Below are 19,458 nucleotides of genomic sequence, written 5' to 3'. Positions count from 1 at the left end.
ATTAGCATCAGTGATGGATTTATTGTTAGATAACAAACATTGAAACAATGACACCAATACATAAATACTTTATTCTCTCAAAGCTCACCCACTCAAACTACTAATTCGTTATCTGAATTGATCCAGTACAGTTATAATTATCAACATTTATTACAACTTGTTATTATTGAGTAAACAGGGCAGTATGCAAATAAACAGCACTTCATAGTTCAGTGCGCTTTCAGTCAAGGCTAGGTGTTGAAACTATTGTGATTAGAAGTTGTTGAATTGAAATGTCATTCAGAATCAGATCAGTTTGAATACACATGGCAGAATAGATTATCAGTCTCTTTGGATAAAAAAAAGAATTATTGTGAAATAAGGAACTGTGAATAAGTCGATTTGATTATTACCAATGAGCGAAAGAGGAACAAGCATGTGAGAAATATATTCTAAATGTTATTCATATAAACATTCTTTATTGCTCGAAAATCATGCTGGTATTCAGTTTTTTTGCCCCTCGGTACAAATGTACATGAGTGGATATTCTGTTCTCAATATCATGCACCTTTTGAACTTTGACCTGACCCAATACAAAAGTGGGTGTGTGCATGCAACCAGGTTTTTCATTATATACAGAAATTATATTATTTTTGAGCTTGTATATCGTTACATAGAACTGCATATATAATAATTTTTAAAGACCAACGGCCCCTAAGTTTGCTAGCGTTTCAGTGTACATGAATTGTAAAACTGAGAACTATATATTGCATGCGTAAAACTTTGGCAATTGTGTTAGTTGTTCTGATGTGTACAAAACTGTCCTGTGATATAAATATAGTTTCATGTCTCCAAAGTGTCTAGTTTGAACAGTAGTACATATTTATGAAAATGGTAGGAAAATGAAATTGTTTTCCTTGTGGTGGTTTGAAGAAGAATTGAATGTGGTGTCACTTTAAGCACTCGTCAATAGTACCTCTAATTTGGATTGTTTCTCTCTCTCTCTCTCTCTCTCTCTCTCTCTCTCTCTCTCTCTTCTCTCTCTCTCTCTTTCTCTCTCTCTCTCTCTCTCTCTCTCTCTCTCTCTTTCTCTCTCTCTCTCTCTCTCTCTCTCTCTCTCTCTCTCTCTCTCTCTGTTTTCATCATTTGTGTATGTTTGTAGGAGCTTGAGAAGATTGCTATTGAGCTGGAGGAGGAGAAGATGAAGATAGAGAACACAGCCAGAGAACTCTTAGATGAACATGAAAGGACAAAAATGTGAGTTTTTTTTCTTCTTATTATTTAGGCAAAAATACTTTTCAGGATTTCTGTAATTAAAGCTGGTGCAAAGAAATGAAATGCTAAGAAGAGACAGTAAATGCGTGATTTGAGTCTCCCTGGCAGACGCTTGAGTCATTGAGTGAATCACTATTCTATCTATCCAAAAAAATGTATAGGCTTAGAATTTTCCTCTCTTTCAAAAGATTAAATTTTCACGAGGGTGGGGCTACTTTCTGGTAGGAAATTTGCATGGATTAGGAATAATTGCTCACAAATGAGTATTTAGTCAAACTTAGTCCTACCTTGTTGTGTTAGTAAATGGGAATTTCCCTTGTTACCTCACCATTTCCTTCCTGTGGTTCAAGAAATATCCTGAATAATGTTTGCAGAATAAATTTTGCTGAAAATTCTTTGTTGACAGGTGTTTTTTTTTCTTCAGATTTCAGACCAATTTGTGAAACAAGGTTGATTTAAAAAAAAAAATGTATTGATGATACACAATGATCTGATTGGTATTTGAAGTCCATTTATTTCTGATCTTGAGGTTATGGGTCACCCAGTTGATATTGATAATGACCTGTTTCACACCGTTTCACTATTTGTGAGTTTGTCAGGCTTGTCACCAGAGGCAACACTGATGCTTCTCAAGAAATTATAACTCTTCAAGGTGGTCCATGCTGACTATTCATTCCCTTAAAATATTCAAAACTTTCTTCTTCTGTTTTACCGGGGGGAGGGGGGGGGGAGCACCCCCTAAAAAAAGTATAAATAACAGTAATAATCTTGAAATGAAAAAAATCTTGAAATGATCATAAAACAACAAAATGAGACATCTAAATGGGTCTCAATTGAAAAACGTGAAGGGGAGATTGAGTAATTTTTGGTATTTCACCTTGCATCCCATTTATACAGTGCAATTGTTTTGTTTTTGTTTTTTTATTGGTCCCCTGTATAACACTTAGTTTATAAATATTGCCGTGAGGATATTTCATTTCACTTACAATTCATAAAGGCAGTTTCTTTCTGCATGTTAAATTTCTTTCATAAATTCGGTGTAGAAGGCAATTAAGATTGACAACTTGTATGCTGTGAAAATAGCCTGGTCATGACTCCTGGAGTAGTGGTAATTCAATTTTACAAGTGAGTGAGAATGTCAAAAGCAATCTACAATCATGATTCTTCACCATTATTTATGACCATCACTAACGATGTCATTGCTCCCTCAGCTTGATTTATTACCTTGGGTAATGATGCAACAAGTTCATCGTTTTCATTCCCTCTGAAAGTTTGCCAGAATGATTGGTTGTTCGTAAGAAGCAGCCATTTATCTTGAGCAGAACGTAGGTCTTGTCCATATGTCTTGTATTTGCATCATTTTTTGTTTTCACGAGATTCAGAAGTCATTTAGTTACTAGCTATACAGAGATAGCAGACAAACTGTTATTTATTTTGAGGTTTGAAAAAAAAAAATATTCTCAATGATGAATTGGATTTAACAACAACCAAAAAATTAAAACAAAACAGAAAAGAATAAAACAAAAAACACTGTTGACAATGTTCCAGTTGTCCCAAACTGCAGCTCCATACTATCATATGGAAAATGTGACGCTCTTGTTTACCGATGCACATCCGATGCACATCTGATCAAGGCTTAAATGATTTTGCTGGTTTGAAAACATTAACATCATAGTAATCCACGGATCTTTTATTTTAGACTTCGAACTCCCATGGGTGTGTCTACATATAGGGCATATGTTTGACCTAGGGCTGTAAATCCCAGTTATACAAATGTTTATTTTGAGGTATTGAACTTGTCAGAGTTCGGTATTAAAAGGTCAATACCCAGGCTGAAGGGAAAGACTTGAGCTATTAAAGATACTTTCTAGAGCGAGAAGGGCATTAAATCCGTGTAAAAGTATGAGTTAATGCCCTTCTGGCTCCGAACTAGAATAAGATGGAGAAAGAGAAAGAGAGAGGGAGAGAGAAAGATAGAGAAAGAGAAGAGAGAGGGAGAGAGAGAGAGAGAGAGAATCTGTCTGTAAATCTAAAGGGGTAGTCCAGCTTTAGTAGCAATTTGATGTGAATGATAGTAGATGAATCAGAGAAGTGTATTAGTGATATTAAGATTGGGGGGGGGGGGGGGGGGGGGACTTGAAATGGTATGAAAGTTAAAAGAAGTTGCATAAAAATGTCAAATTTATGAAACAGTTATCGGTATGTAAAAATATTTCACAATTTCTGTTTGTGTTGTTCATAAATATTACAAGAATGTTTCTTTCTTTGTTTTTGTGACTTATTTACTGAAAATATTTACTGAAAATATTTACTGAACACAACCAAAGAAGGGAGAGTTATTAAGTCCTGGTCATACATTTTTTGAATTGAATATGAAGGAAGTCCTTCGTTTATTGACCATTTAAAACAACAAAATATACAAAACAACAATACAATAGAAGAATGATATCAAATAACAACAACAAACAAAAGTAATAATGGTCAGGGTCCCTGAGAAGCAAGACTGCTTGTAGTCGGGACCCTATATACAAGTACATTATAACATTAATATAAATTTAAATGCACACGCACGCATAACAAGCAAGCAAGCACACACACACACACACACACAAACACACGACAGAATGGAGCAAAGATATAAGAGGAAGGAAAAATACAAGATAAAGAGCTACGAAGAGAGATCGAGATTATTTAAAGAACTGAATAAACGTAACTTACACAATACTTTAAATCTGGATAGTGTTGTGCTATTTGTAATGTTACTACTTAACAAATTCCATTCATACACCCCTGTGAATCTAATTGAATTGCGAACATAATTAAATCTAGAGAAGGGTTTATGTAAATCTTGATGTTGTCTAGTTAAATGAGTGTGGAATTTTGAGTTTGTTTGAAACATGTTAGAAAAAACTTCTGGAAGGGCGCCTTTATTATATTTATACATAAAAATCCAGGTATTAAATTTTATCAGTTCGAAAAGAGGCATAATTTTATATTTAACAAAAAGTGGCGCGCTTGGAGTCATATAATGAGAGTTGGTCAACAGACGAACTGCTTTCTTTTGTAAAATAAACAATTTTGATAAGTTTGATTTGAAAGTATTGCCCCAAATTATAGTACAATAGTTCAGATGAGGAAGTAATATTGCATAATAAATATTAAATAATATTCTGAGGGGTAAAAAATCCTTAAGTCTATAAAATACACCAATACATTTGAGCAATTTGTTACAGACACGATCAATATGTTTTTTCCAATTTAAATTTTCTTGGATGGTTACTCCTAAGAAGTCAATGCAATCTTTTCTTTCAATAGCAATATCATCAATTTTTACAATTTCAATGTCACTTAATACCTTTCTCTTCCTAGGATGGAAAATTACATATTTAGTTTTTTCAAAATTAAGTTGCAATTTATTACATTTGAACCAATTATTTAAAATACACAATTCTGAATTCACAGTGAAAATCAATTGAGATATATTAGCATGGGGGAACACAACAGCAGTGTCATCCGCAAAGAGAGAAAACTTCAATAATTTTGATGAATTAACAATGTCATTTACATATAAAATAAACAAAAGTGGCCCCAAAACTGAACCCTGAGGGACACCGATATCAATATTCATGAGATTGGATTCGACACCATCGACCACCACATACTGTTTACGACTTAATAAATAACTTTGAAACCATTGAAGCGGTATACCACGAATACCATAGTAATTCAATTTTTTCAAGAGAATGTGGTGATCGATGGTATCAAAAGCCTTGGATAAATCCATAAATACACCACAACAAAAATTACCACTGTTTAATTCTTGTAAAATGTAATCAGTAAGATTCAATATACTAAGTGAAGTACTGAAATCTTTACGAAAACCAAATTGGTCATTAATAAGGATTTTGGATTTATTTAAAAAATCATACAGTCTTCTGTGCATTATTTTTTCTAAAATTTTACAAAATATGGATAACAAAGCTACTGGTCTATAATTTTTAATGTTATTTATGTCATTCTTTTTATATATTGGTATTATCTTTGCAATTTTTAAACTATCTGGCATAATACCACTCATAAAAGATTTATTAAATACATCGCACAATGGCTGTACAAAATAATGGATACACTGTTTAACAACTTTTGGCGAAATACCATCTGGTCCACAGGCTTTATTACTTTTTAAAGTTGATGCTTTTTCTATAATTTCATTGACACAAGTTGGTTTAATATAAAATGAGTTGAACGATTTGTCTGGTAAAAATTCCTGAAATGAGTGGGATGAAGAAATTGAACTCGAAAGTTTTTTACCTATATTGACAAAAAATGAATTAAAATATTGAGCAACATCTATCCTTGAACTTATTTTTATATTTTCATGATACATTGTTTTGGGAAATGCATTTTCTTTTTTGTTGCCCAAAATCAAATTTATTTGTCTCCAAGTTTTTTTAAGATCCCCTTTGACATTATCAAATAAATTCTTGTAATAATTTCTTTTTGAAGATCTACTAATGTTTGTTAATTTATTTTTATACAACAAATATTTCCTCTTATGCTGGTCACTTGGTTTTTTTAAAAATGTTTCATATAATCTATGTTTTCGTTTGACTGATTTCAAGATTCCCTTTGTAATCCAGGGCTTTATAGAATTAGGTTGATTACTTACACAGTTCAATTGTAAAGGAAAGCAATTATCATAAACTTTGTAAAATTTTTCAAAAAATATATTATAACTGTCATTAACATTGTCACATTTGACTCCATCTGACCAATTAACAGATACCAACTTTTCTTTAAACATATTCATATGTGAATCGTTTATCAACCGACTCTGTTTACGGTTATTAACAACATGACGATTACAAGAAGATTGAAGGGAAGAGATGCAAAAAATGGGAAAATGATCAGAGAAGTCACTATATAAAATACCAACATTTCTATCACCATGCACTGTATTAGTAAAGATGTTATCTATCAAAGAAACTGAGCTATGAGTGACCCTTGTGGGTTTAGTAATTAACGGGTACATATTATATGAAAACATAGTGTCCAAAAAATCGTTTGTTGTGTTATGAACATCATAATTAATCAGGTTTATATTATAATCACCCATTACATATATGTCCTTCTTGTCACATTCTAAAATATCAAAAATTGCTTTTATCTTCTCACTAAAGGGTGTAATATTGGTGTCAGGAGGACGATAAATGCATCCTATTACAACAGATTTATTATTTTGAATAGTTTCAATGAACAAAGTGTCATAGTTTGCAGTGGATGAAGATAGGTCTGCAAGAACTGTATATTCTATATTACATTTTACATATAATGCTACACCTCCACCTGTTTGTGATGGTCTACACACTTGAACTAATTTGTAACCATTTATATTGAACATACCAAAATGAGTAGAAGGCTTAAACCATGTTTCTGAGATTGCAATAAAACTGAAGTCATAGTCAATAGATGACAGGAGAACTTGAAATTCATTAAAATTCCTTGGTAGGCTTCTTGCATTTAAATGCAACATGGAAATATTTGATTTCTTATCTTTATATTGTGTATTAAAATTGTCACAAAAAGTATATTTACAGTTATTTACATACAATGTGTTACAATCGTCATCAGATAAGATATTCTCAACATTGAAGTTCTGATTTGGCGAGTTCATGTTAAAAGGATTAACTTTTAATTTTAACAGTTTATCTACATTAATATCTTTATCCAAATGAAAGAATGTATACATAGACCAGAGGAATTCACAGTCATCTTCATAATAATTGAATGGAAAAATCTCGGATAAACATTGAATACATAGAGAGGAAGATGAAGCACAAGAACAGTACACACTCACACCCATTCACAACACTCACTCACTTAGCAATAAATTTAAAAGTAAACAGTAAACAAAAGACTAAATAAAAAAGAACAAATAAAAATGTATTTAAAATCGTACATAAAAATGGACATAAAAATGGAATATGTAAAATTAAATGAAATGCCTATATAGGTATGGGAGGAATGGATTGGTACATTTTAGTAGTCTGCTTTATAAAAAAAGCTGCATAAGTTGTAGGAGTGAGACATTCCAACAAGGTGTTAAACAGTATATCATGAATGTGTTTTAATGTTTTTCAGATCTCCTTCACTTGCAATAAGTTTGGTGATGCTCTTACCTCCGGTTGCGTTGATAAGAGCAATGATTCGACCGTCGGAAGACCATGCAGCTGTGACACCTGACGTCTTACGTGTTACAGACAGAAGTTTCTGATTCTCAACTGTCAAGTCTTCAACAATTACTATCCCTGTTCCTTTCAATTTCTTTCTATTGTAGATGACCTCTCTCCTCTTCCTGTAGGTTGTCAATTTGACAATTATGGGACGTGATCGGGCCTTCCTAGCTGATGAAGCATCAGTCGACGATGTACCTGGTGCTGATGGCTCACTGTTATCATGCAGCCTTCCTGTACGGTGAGTGCGATCTAGGTCTCTCACTGGATCCAAGGTTACACCAAGCTTGCGAGTGATGACGTCAGCTACAAGGGCATCTGTGTTTTCCCCTTTCTTTTCTTGCAGACCAAATATCCGGATATTTGATCGTCTAGAGTACTGTTCCATTGAGTTGATGGCAGATTCCATTCGGTTGATATACATGAAGGTAATCAATTGCTTTTTCTCTCTGTGTTCCTCTCTCTCTGTCTCTCTCTCTTTTTCTCTCTCTCTCTCTCTCTCTCTCTCTCTCTCTTTCTCTCTCTGGCTATTTTGTTTTCTTCTCAGGGAGTTGGAAGAGACAATGAATGCGATGTCACAAGTGGCAAGTGAGAAAGAACAGCTGAGTCACGCATCAGAGAGCTATCTTGAAGGTATCAAGGTATGTATCACACCTTCCTCTTTGTCTTAAGCAAAGGTATATGAAATTAGTCCAAAGTTTGAAAGATAGCAAGATAGACAAGATAGACACGAAAACAAATATGTGATTGAAATATTTCTCTCTAACAGGTAGGTAATTTTGAAATGTTTTCCCCTTCCAGAATGTATTTATACATATTATGATGCATATGCACATACAAAGAAAAAGAATGTCAAAATAGTGTTATTTCAATGATCATCTGTTTACCTGAATATTTGTCCAGGTATATATTTTTGTTTATCCAGGTATATATTTTAATTTCACCAGAATATGATAAAATAGTTACATTTAGGTAATGAAAAGAGAGTGGGCACATGAGTTGTGTGTGTGTGTGTGAGGGGGGGGGGGGTATAGTATAGATAACAAAATATATTACTTGTAAGAATCAAACTGTTTCACTGCATATCTCATTGCGGAAATTGATGAGCATGACCTAAATTGATGAGCACGACCTATTATCATTCCCTCTCATTATCATGCAAAATGCATACCGGCACCTCAATGCAACTAAGCATTTTGCTCATTTGATGTAGGACATGTTTCTCACACATTCAACGATATTCAGAGTAACTGGGCCTAGAAGCTTAGTCATTGACATTTGCACATCTGAATGACTAACAATGAGTCTACTCAGATGGAAGCATTCACATCCATTTAAAGATAGATCATTCACATCTTCTTCCGAATATCGAGGGATTGTTAGAGTAGAATGTATTCATTCCACTTCACGCAGTGATTGAATTGAAAGCAGAGATATAATGTGATCTATAGGAAAGAGATAGCTGCACTGAGATTTGTGTGCATAATGGGGGAAGTCCCTGCGTATTTTGCAATGCACACAGTGTGCGATCTTTGTACACTCTGTCTATGTTATCTCGTATTAACATAAATTCTGACGTGCATGATTTATGAGTTGGGTAATGAAACCAGTAACAGCTTTACGAGGGCTTATAAGACACATTAATGGAGCACATTATTGTTTTAGAGTCGGCACATTACAAATACTCGTCATTACACCATTCACCATTACATTCAAGTGAATACTCTCCTTTTTAATAGAATATGATAGTCTCCTTAAAACTGCCTCATGATGACACCTGACACGTAAAGCAAAAGATCCTTTGATTCTAAATACAGACCTGCCTGGGTTGTTTAAGAAACCGTTACCATGGAAATAGAAGAGTAATGACATGCTTGCCAGTCCCTTGAACATTCCTGTATGCTTGTCACCTGTCATCAGTTTTCATATTTTTCCCCTCAGAATTTAAATGGTTGTTTAAAGAGAGGACAATTTCAGATTCTGTTCCACACCCATTGACTTTGCACTGAATTATACAGCAAATTTTTAAAAGTATTTTCCAGCGCCATATGACAGACATTGTTGTAACAAGAAAAAGCTGGTAGATTTATCTTACATATATATCTCACTAAAATAATGAAACTTAAACATGATTATCATAAACCTTTTAAAAGATCTTTTCATAATGCAGCTATACGTCAGGAAATTTAAGAGTGTTGAATATTATTCATATTGATTCTAAATATGGGCTAGACTTTTTCATCAGATCGTTTTGAACATCCAAATGATACAATTTGTTAGTCTGACCCAGCAGGAACACATTTTTTTTGTTTAATCAAGAGCAGTATTGTTGCCTCTGTTCACCAAAATATTGTACTGGAGACATAATTTAGTTTTCATTTCTTTAATGCTTTGTAATTAGAAATATTGCTGTTCTATGAAATTGCCCTCTGTATAAAATACTGGTAATGGGTATGATTTAGTTCCTATACAGTTATGAATTATGATCAGATCCACTGTAAAATTCAGAGTTGTCTCACAGCCCCTCATAAAAAGTTTTTTTAAAGGATTTTCCTTAGTTTCACAAGAACTTGTTTCCATGGAAACAGAGGAAGTCTTAGTGTTACTTAAATAATCAAAGACTTCCCAGCTGATGAAACATTAATTGTCTGCTCTTCAGCTGTTATCAGCTGTCTTGACATGGATCAAAGATGGTTGACACATTGAGTGAGAACGATGGAATGTGGGGTCGCTGCAAGTATGTATGTGTTTTAGACTAGCAAGAAATTCCTCTTTTAAACTGGGAGGTAGGGTATATCAGAGTTACCTGATAAAAATATTTAAAACATTTAGGACACTGTAGAATTTGGACATTCTGAAAGATGTTCAGGTCTGATTCAGAGGCACATCATTGGCAGCATACAGGAATGCCAGTTTTCAGGCTTTTGCCTGATTTCAGGCTCTGTCACCTCTCCGTTTCAGACCTTTTCAATCTTTTTATCAGACAGAATATATGGGGACCCAATATTTCTGGGTCACTTTACAGGCTACACAGGTATTGAAACCAACTGGTATCCCCAAAGTCTGAAACATCACAAAAAGTGGGAATAGAATACTGCTTCCGGGTTATCCATGTGTGTGTGGCGATTCCATTTGCGTAAATGTAGCTCTTGATAACGTGACTACTCCTTGAGTCTTGCATGTGCCTTTGATAGTTGAAATGGCTGTGAAAACCAACTTATGCCAGTGTAATACATCAGTCATGTCTAAGGGAAGGACACCAGACCGAAACTCAACAAAAGATTGTATTTTCCTGAATGTTAATGTCAAGGTTGAACTACCTTTATGTCCATTGTACATATATTTCCTGAATTTTCTTTCTTCTTGTTCATCTACTGTTTCAAAACATATGGTAGTGATAAGCTTTTTAGTTTGTTTAAAACCTGAAACAGATACTACAGCAAATTTCTGAGTTTACTTGTGTGGAGAATCAGATTCATTGGCTCTTGATGGACACAGATATATACTTTCGAAAATAATGGCTTCTATGCTGTAAATCTCTTTGTGTTCTTCTGTTATTTTGAGAGTTAGCCATGGTAATAGAACATTTTCTGCTTCATGGTATGCCCTGAAATACTTGTTGTGTTAATGTTGAGTCATATCGGACTAACAATAACATATATTTATTTATGTAGTTTCTGTTTCGATTAGAGATTCTATTGTTCAAAAAAGAACAATAGGATTTAAATTTAATGACCTACCGGTACATTAATTGAAGAAAAAAATCATGGAAATTTCTAAATGATTTGAAAGATCAAAATGCAATTTATGACCAACATGTAGTCTATTACAGAAAACAAATGCCTAATGGGATTTGTCATTAATGTAATTGGCTATGTGTGTGTGCATTGTTTAAATGACGGCCTCTCAATGAACAATTGTGAATCATTGGGGAAGTACATAGGCCTCCGTGCTCTGTTTCATGGCCTAGATAATCCAACTTGTTCACAAAGATCACCTGCTTATAGTGTGATGAGAGAGAGATAGGGGGGAATGATTGGGAAGGGTGGTTTATCGGAACAAATCCATTCAAACATTCATTCCATTGTCATCTCTGTATCAACTGGAAATATTATATACGTAGAAGCGATAATCTGGGTATTAGAATGGAATAAAAGGGGATTCGAGCATTCATGGGTTGTGAATCTGTTTGAGCCATTGTTTTATTTGTGGAGAAGTATGGATCAGAGGAGCTTGGGAAATATTTTTGGTCAGGGGGAGTGAACATAGGTCTGTTTTATTTGTTTTGTTTCAGGTGTCTGAATGAACAATAAAAATTAAGTGGAGCAGAACAAATTTTCAATGGTTTAATTATTAGAATTAAGAAGGAGTTTCTAACAATATTGGGGAAAAGGGCACTTAATTCCTGGCTCTGATGCTAGACTTATTATTTCAAGTTTAGGGGAGAGTGCTGATCTTTAATGTATTGTTCTTATTTGTCTATTAGCTTATATATAAAAAAATATCTTTGATGATATCATGCATGTTTTGAACTGGGGCTTACATTTCTCTTTGTTTCCAAAAGTGTATCAACCTCCTTCATGGCCATGTTGATTAAAGTAGACCTCAAAGATGAAATAAAAGAAAAAGAAAATTCATGTGGTTATCTAGAATCTCATTGAGTTGAAATTAAGAAAATTAAAGATGTTGCCAACTTGTTCATACATTGTACCATGAAGTGTTCGGAGGCTAGATATCACCTGGCTTTTCTTCACGCCTGCCAAAAGCACACCAGGTTACGCATAGTTAGGGCGAAAGAGACACATTAGCATCGTAGGTCATAAATACTTTGATAAAATAATTTCAGCCTATTTGTAGGACTAGTGTAGGGTAAAATTATTCAAACAATAATTCATTCCCCCCCCCCCCCCCATCCCATTTTTAGTGTGTGACTCAGCTTGTAAGTTTATAGGTTGGGAGAGAGAGATGGATTGATTTAGAAGGAGGGAAGGCTAATTGATAATAACCTGTTTGTTAGGGATGGTATTATTTGTTTGGTGCTATGGCTCTCAGGGGCAAACAACAGTGCACAATATCACTTCTTTTTTAATGGTGGCCATGATTAAATCTCAGAGAAAGTAGTTCATCTCTTAACGCTATTCATTGATCTCTTTTTAATTTGATCCTTCCTCCATTTTCTGCTTTCCTCCCCTTCCCTCCTTTTTCCATTTTTCATAATCTTCTATATAGATTAAAAAAGTATTGTTGAATTGCAGTCTTTATATTTACTTGCTTTAGTAAGTTTTTATCCATTTATCAAGAAAATGGGGGGGGGGGGGGAGGGGGGGGGGGGGAATGGCAGAGTGGTTAGTGTTTGGTAATTTCATCTTTGTAGAGAAAAAATTGATATAGGAAAATAAATTGTGATGAGTGTTGATCACTTGCAGAATATTCACTTACACTGTGCTTATGTGAGGATGGGAAAGATGGAAATAAAGATGCGGTAAATGAGAAACAGAACGAGCATTCTGTCCCTCGGATAAGACGTTAAATGGAGGCCCTGTGTGAAGGAGAGTCCCCACCTTTGCACATGTTAAGAACCCACGGTTCCATTCGTATATAAAGAGTAGGGGGGGGGGACCCAGGTGTGGTGGTCCACCTACACACCCCAAATCAGATATACCAGAAGGTTACAGTGATTCAGTTTGCTTTTCGCCTCCCAGGCACAGGTGATGCCAAATACAAAATAAGAAGAAGAAGAAAAAAAAAGAAAGAAGAGTTTTGAAGCACAAAAAAGATCCACATATATTTTTAGAGAGACATGTAGTGTGTCAAATGCGAAAGTTCAATACAGGATGTAAGCAAACTTTGTATCTGGCTGTCAATTATATCTTTGTCCACACTGGTTTGACTAGGTCTAAAATATCTTATTTCTATTCTGTGCATTTTGGTAGGCTCTTGCATTGGTGAGAGAACAGAAGGAGTTGGAGCTGCAGAGACGAGAGTCTGAGATGCATCAACTGAGCAGTGTGAACAAGACCCTGGTCTCAGAAACAAACGCCCTCAAGGACAACCTCAAAGACATTGAGAACAAGACAAATCTACTGGAGAATGAGCTCTGCGTCATTGAAGACAGGTAGGTAGGAGGGAGAGGAAGAAAGGGATGGAGGGAAGGAAAAGGAAGAGGGGAAGAGAAATGGATGGAAGGAGAATGGAAGATAATGTAGGAGTAGAAGAACTCAGGTCATTGTCAAGAATGACTTGAAAGACAGTGCTAATAAGGCAAACCTAATAGTGAATGAGTCTTTGTCATTGAAGATGGTTAGGTTGGAGTAATAGATAGTGATGAGGATGAGGATGGTTATGAGGGATGGTTATGAGGGATGGTTCTGAGGGATGGTTATGAGTGGGGTGGACAGGGGATGAGGAGTACAGGGGATGAGGAGTACAAGGTTACCTAAGATATCCTCAAGGATATCCTCAAGGTTAGTGAGAACAAGAAGAGTCTAACGTTCATGACAGTGAATGCTGTGTCCTTGAAGACATGGTAGATGGGAGCATTTGATCAGGAGGGCACCATCGTAGGCAGAATCCACCTATGATTTGAAGTAGTAGGTTTAGCATGAAGCTGAGAAAAGGAACATCATTTTAGCAATAATAAATTAGTGGTAAATTATGAACATTTGTAGCACATATATGTATTATATGGTTACACAAGTCCTCCTCCTTTTTATTTCATACAGGTTAAAGGAAAAGGAGGTTCAAGCAGAAATCCTGGAAGAGGAAAAGAGGTCTTTCAACATGCAAGCCAGAGAACTGGAGTCGTCATTACATGTAAGAGGATTGTTCAGATGGTTGTATTCCTAGGCACTCACTAAAGACAGGGATCATCATGCTTGTATTGAAGTGTCAATTCAACATATAGATTGTCTTATGAATTTAGATCGGGAGTCAAACTGATTGTGTAGGAAGCCATGCTATGCCATCTTGGTAAATGGCACATTACAAATATCCAATTGTACAAGGGGGAAATCTCAGTCAAGAAATTGAGTGTTGAATAATAATAATGACGATAATAATTTGATTTATTTGCGTCTTTTCCATTGAATACAAGGTGCTATCTTAGTCTAAGGACAAATTAAGAATTGTAGAGGGATGTTTACAAAGGTTTTTTTAAAGAAGTCAAGTGAAGTAGGGTTCTCTGAAATGCAGGCAGTTTGTTCCATAAGCGCGGGCAACAATTTGAAAGGATTTGAAGCTAGGCTGTTCTCTGGATTTGGTGATGAGAAAGGACGGAGTTGATGTAGATCAAAGTGAATACGATATTCTCTGTTGCTGAAAGAGTGAAGAGATGTATAGAGGAAGTATAGTTGACAAAGATTTAAAAATTTGAACAAGTATCCAAGTTTATATTATCTCAGTAACTGTAAGCCAGTGTAGTTCATTTTAATGCTAAGTTTGATTTTAAAAATGGCTGTTTTTTCAAATCTCTCAAACAAGAAAAGGTACCATCATTGTATAATTTATTCATGTGGGAAATATTACAATGAAAGAAGAATTTTAAATCAAATTTCACACTTAGAAATTGATTTTGGGTAAGTATTAAAAAACACCACAGAAATTTTTTAGTTTGTGATTCAGCTGTCGGTAGAATGAATATTGTGATATTGCTAACTGATATTCATCTTAAAATCATTACATGTTTGATTGTGGAACCTTACCATCAAGGGTTACCCTACATAGACCCCATTGATATTCTCATTACCAATTTGATTTCCATCACCCACCATGATCTGATTAGGACTTGACCGTACAAAAGGAGTTAACCGATGCAGAGCTGAAGGAAGAGATTATCGCCAGACGGGACGCTGAGAGGCGGCTCAAGAAGGCGGAGGACTCTCTCGGTAGGCTGGAGTCGGCGCTGAAGGAGGAGAAGTCGATGGAGGGACCAGAGCCAAGGACAGAGAGACAGAGCGAGCTAGATGTGGAGATCTTCACCAATGTGGCACATCTCAAACGTAGGTCTTCTCAGCGGCTGATCGCCAAGCTAATAACAGAAAGTTTTGCGTGCATTTAATTTTTGTGAATTTATTCAGTATTCATATTTACAAAAGTTTCCTACTGTGCTACATGATGAAACAATTAATCCACTTATTTGACAATTTTATAAAAAAAACTCTGGTCATCATTAAAAATTGTGACCAGGCACCACAATTTAACCCCCTTAAAGTCGCATGGTGTGATTTTCAGTTGGAGCTCAGTAAAGATGCGTTTAGGATGGGATGGTCCCATTTTTATGTTTAGTATTTCTTGAAAGCATATACTTTCTTCGTAATTTCAAAAATTGGAAGTGCCAAACAATCTCAGGTAGACCTGTGTTTTTGTAATCTTCAGTTTGTTTTAGCTTTGATATTTTTACGGCTCTGGTTACATTTCTCATTTTGATCTCTTGTAACTTTAAACCAGAGTATCTGTAACCTTTTGTATTGATGCTGGTCAAAACAGGAAGTGCTTGATTAGTGTGCCAAGTTTTGGGACAATCTGATGATCCCTTCACAGAATTTTATGTAGAGATCTTATCCTCGTTTTGTCACCTTGCACAATGCCTTGGCAATCAGAGCGTTGATAAAGACTACAGACTGTAAAAGTCATTTTCCAAAAGTAATAGTCTTTGAGACTGGACATGGCTGGTTCACAAGTTTAAAGGGTCTGGTCTTACAGTTGTTTGTATACTATGATCCCCTACTCTGTTTTTTCAAGCTGTAAAGCTGCTAAAAGGGTGTACTTGTACGTCTTTTCTGCCTTATCTACCTGACAATATAATTGACATATTCTGTTTACAGGTGGTTCATCCGAAGGGTGATGGCTTTTTGGTATTTGGCACGATCTAAGGATTAGGATGCCGACAATAATGGCATATCCAATGTTTTATTTATATATCACATTTTAATTTAATGTCTCTATATACTTCCATGGTGCTTTGGAAATCATGAAAATTGTGAATATGTATTTTGAATTGTATAAGCAATATTATAGTTATTATGGTTGTTTCAATTCAATTCAAGGCAATTCAAATCAGGTTTTATTCAATCTCGTCAAAAAGTCCAAAGACTAAAAATGCAAGTTTACATCATACATTCAATTATATAAAAAAAACATTAAAAACATTTATATATAAAGAAAAACATAGTAAATGGCAAAAAAGATATCAAAATAAATAAACGTTTACATCAAAACATCAAAGCAGTAACAAAAAAATGTGAATTTTGTGGAATTTATCATTATTATTCTATCTATATTTCTTCTCCTCTCACCATTTTCAGGGTTCTTTGAAGACATCGCGGCCGAGGCGCAGATAGATTCCAACAAGCCAATCATCATGAAGAATGCTCTTCATGCTCGCAAGTCGCTCGTCCGCAAGACCAAAAGCTTCAAATTCAGGAAGGAGAGGGATCGCAACCATGCTAGACACAGTGAGTATTCGGGAGACAGGGTCATCATGGTTACAGAGGTCAGCACCATGGTAACAAGGCAAACAAACCTTGTGGTGGTTGTTAGATGGATATACCCCTTTCTGTACACAGGGAAGACTGATATTTGTTTGTAGGATTCAAATGTACAAGTTTGATGTATTGGTGGTTTTAATTTGAACCTGTGCCCCCTGCATTATGTGACCGATTATTGTTATTCTTATCATGTATCATTTTATTTTTAATATATCCTGCTTTATAATTGATTTTTATTTTGTAAATCAACAATTTCATGCTTAAATTGCATATTTATTGAGATACATGATTCCCTATTTACCATGATAAATTTAATGTAAGAAAACATCAGAAAAAGGAAATGGTACGCTTAATTATTAAAAAAAATCTATGCTACAAGGATACTGCAAGCCTATTTCTTGAAAATTGCGGATTTAGTTCGAAATAGATGATGATGATCTGTGAAAGTGAAGTAAAGAGAAAATGTAATAACTAGATAAGATCAGTTCATGTCTCAATCCACCTTGTCCATCCACATATTGATGCAGGCATTAGTCATAGTATCAATGTTGATTTAATACAAGGTCTAGTTCTGTTTTTTTTTCAAGCTGAAGGTGTGCAAGATAATTGCAAGTTTACTAATACATCACACTTTTGATAGCACACCTGAGGGTCTATTAAGAGCACTGAGGCACTAGTTTCTTTTGCATTAAAAACTAATGGTTCATGGTAGACTATTTAAATATGATCTGCACATCTTACTCTTTCAAAATTCATTTTCTGACAACTTTTTCAGGTCTCTTTTCATGCTTCATTCTTATAACAAAGTTTTCTTTATCCAGCCTAGTAGGTTATATATATTTATTTTTATTTTATTTCTTTCATTCAAAAAATAAAAGGACATGTCACATATAATAAGACATGATCCAACTGAAATATCCAATTTAAAGTACAATTATGTAGTTCAAAGTGTAAATTCATTGCAGTAAAAATTGTTCAAAATTTAAAGAGACTGACATTTTTAAAGGGCACTGTAGTAAAATAATTTTTATTTTGAGACAATACACCACATGTGTTAATATACTTTCTGTATTTCGCTGGTTGCATTATGTCTCCCTATATCGTAGTTGCTGTATAAAAAGTTCTGACCATCAAATATATTTTCTTTTCTTAGCCTCTCATCAAGCCTTCTGAATTATTTTGGATGAGTTAAACATTTGAATTTTCGTTGCTTTCATTTAACATTTGGGTATCTTATTTTTGTCATCATTCTCTTCATCATGTATTCTTTTTATTTGCTTTCCTTCTTTATTTTACTCTACCCCTCCTTACCCACGATGCAATGCCTTCCACCTCCCACGATGCACTCCCATGGCTTTTTGCGTATCTGCGGTCCCATGTCTACAATCAAATACCTTTTGGAAAATAACTTGAAACAACCCTTAAAGGCAGACAAAATAGCAACCCAGATATTCCAGCTCAAATTGATCGGCAGCTTGCACGGTCGGACGCCACCCGTAAACGGGAGATCCGTCGCGAGGCCGTGGCGTTGATCCGTGCCCACTCGACCAGTGACCATTGTCTTCGTGCTGACGCAGCCTGCGAGGCAATGGTCACCACCAACGGCAAAAGTACAAGTGCAAACGGGAGTGTGGGAGTGCAGCATTCGGTCAGCTCAAGCTGTCTGACCATGTCCACACAAACCAGATTCCCTCAACTCCCAGATTCACGTTCTAATGAGTGTCTGGGGGTAGAGGGCACCACACTGTCACCGAACAGTGCCTTGGATGTATCATTGCTGGGAACGAGCGTCTAAGAAGGTATATGGACGACCATGTGAAATCGCTTTGTGCCAGCTAGCAGTCGTGTTGTAGCTAGTTTACCACTGTCCCAGTGTTGTCCGCATGTTCAGTTTTACCTTCCCTCGCTCCAAAAATATCCTTTCTTCCTCAAGTTATCCTGTTCACCTCTACTTCCTATTCGTTTCTGCTCAGAAGTCATTCCTTCTTTATATCTTATAGAAAAAACATGTCATTTGGTAAATTCAGAGTAGAATAAGAGTTTAGATGGTACACAGCTGAGGGATTTTATTTTAAGGTACTGTTTAACTTTTGAATATTAGATGATGAATTATCAGTCCAAAAGGTCACACAAATGTTTATCTACATGTAGGTAATAACAATGCTATGAAATTAATATGACAAAATATTTTCTAGTTTTTATGTATAGGCTTTATAGTACGGTAATTCATACTATATTAATGATTTTGTAAAAAAATTGAATAGTTGTATCGGCAAAGTGTAAAATTAATACATTTCTTTTTCATTCTCTAGCTTCAACTTTCTCTAGAATTTACTTTTTTCTCTTAATGAATTGTAAATTGTTTTAAGTGGTGGTGGAAAAAGAAAAATAATTCTAAAAACTAGGGTAGAAATTTAAAATGAAGTGATTTTTCTACATGCAATCTTAAGGCTATAATTCTGCAACTGCTTCTGGTGATGGATGAT

General features: G+C 35.0%; 1 protein-coding gene across 1 annotated transcript in view; it reads left to right on the top strand.

Annotated features, from left to right (window-relative positions):
• Window positions 1-19,458, top strand: part of LOC764466 (pleckstrin homology domain-containing family D member 1) — a 52,954-nt gene that overhangs the window by 27,786 nt on the left and 5,710 nt on the right. Inside the window, exons 6-11 of the mRNA XM_003726730.3 lie at window positions 1,142-1,236; window positions 8,035-8,128; window positions 13,421-13,602; window positions 14,210-14,300; window positions 15,268-15,484; window positions 16,790-16,939. Of these exons, the coding sequence (XP_003726778.2) occupies window positions 1,142-1,236; window positions 8,035-8,128; window positions 13,421-13,602; window positions 14,210-14,300; window positions 15,268-15,484; window positions 16,790-16,939 (829 nt within the window). The remainder of the gene's footprint in view (window positions 1-1,141; window positions 1,237-8,034; window positions 8,129-13,420; window positions 13,603-14,209; window positions 14,301-15,267; window positions 15,485-16,789; window positions 16,940-19,458) is intronic.

This window comes from Strongylocentrotus purpuratus, unplaced genomic scaffold (genome assembly GCF_000002235.5).
Source record: "Strongylocentrotus purpuratus isolate Spur 01 unplaced genomic scaffold, Spur_5.0 spur5_scaffold_5, whole genome shotgun sequence".
NCBI lineage: Eukaryota > Metazoa > Echinodermata > Echinoidea > Camarodonta > Strongylocentrotidae > Strongylocentrotus > Strongylocentrotus purpuratus.
Note: the sequence above shows the minus strand (reverse complement) of the source record. Positions and strands in the feature narration are given on the sequence as shown.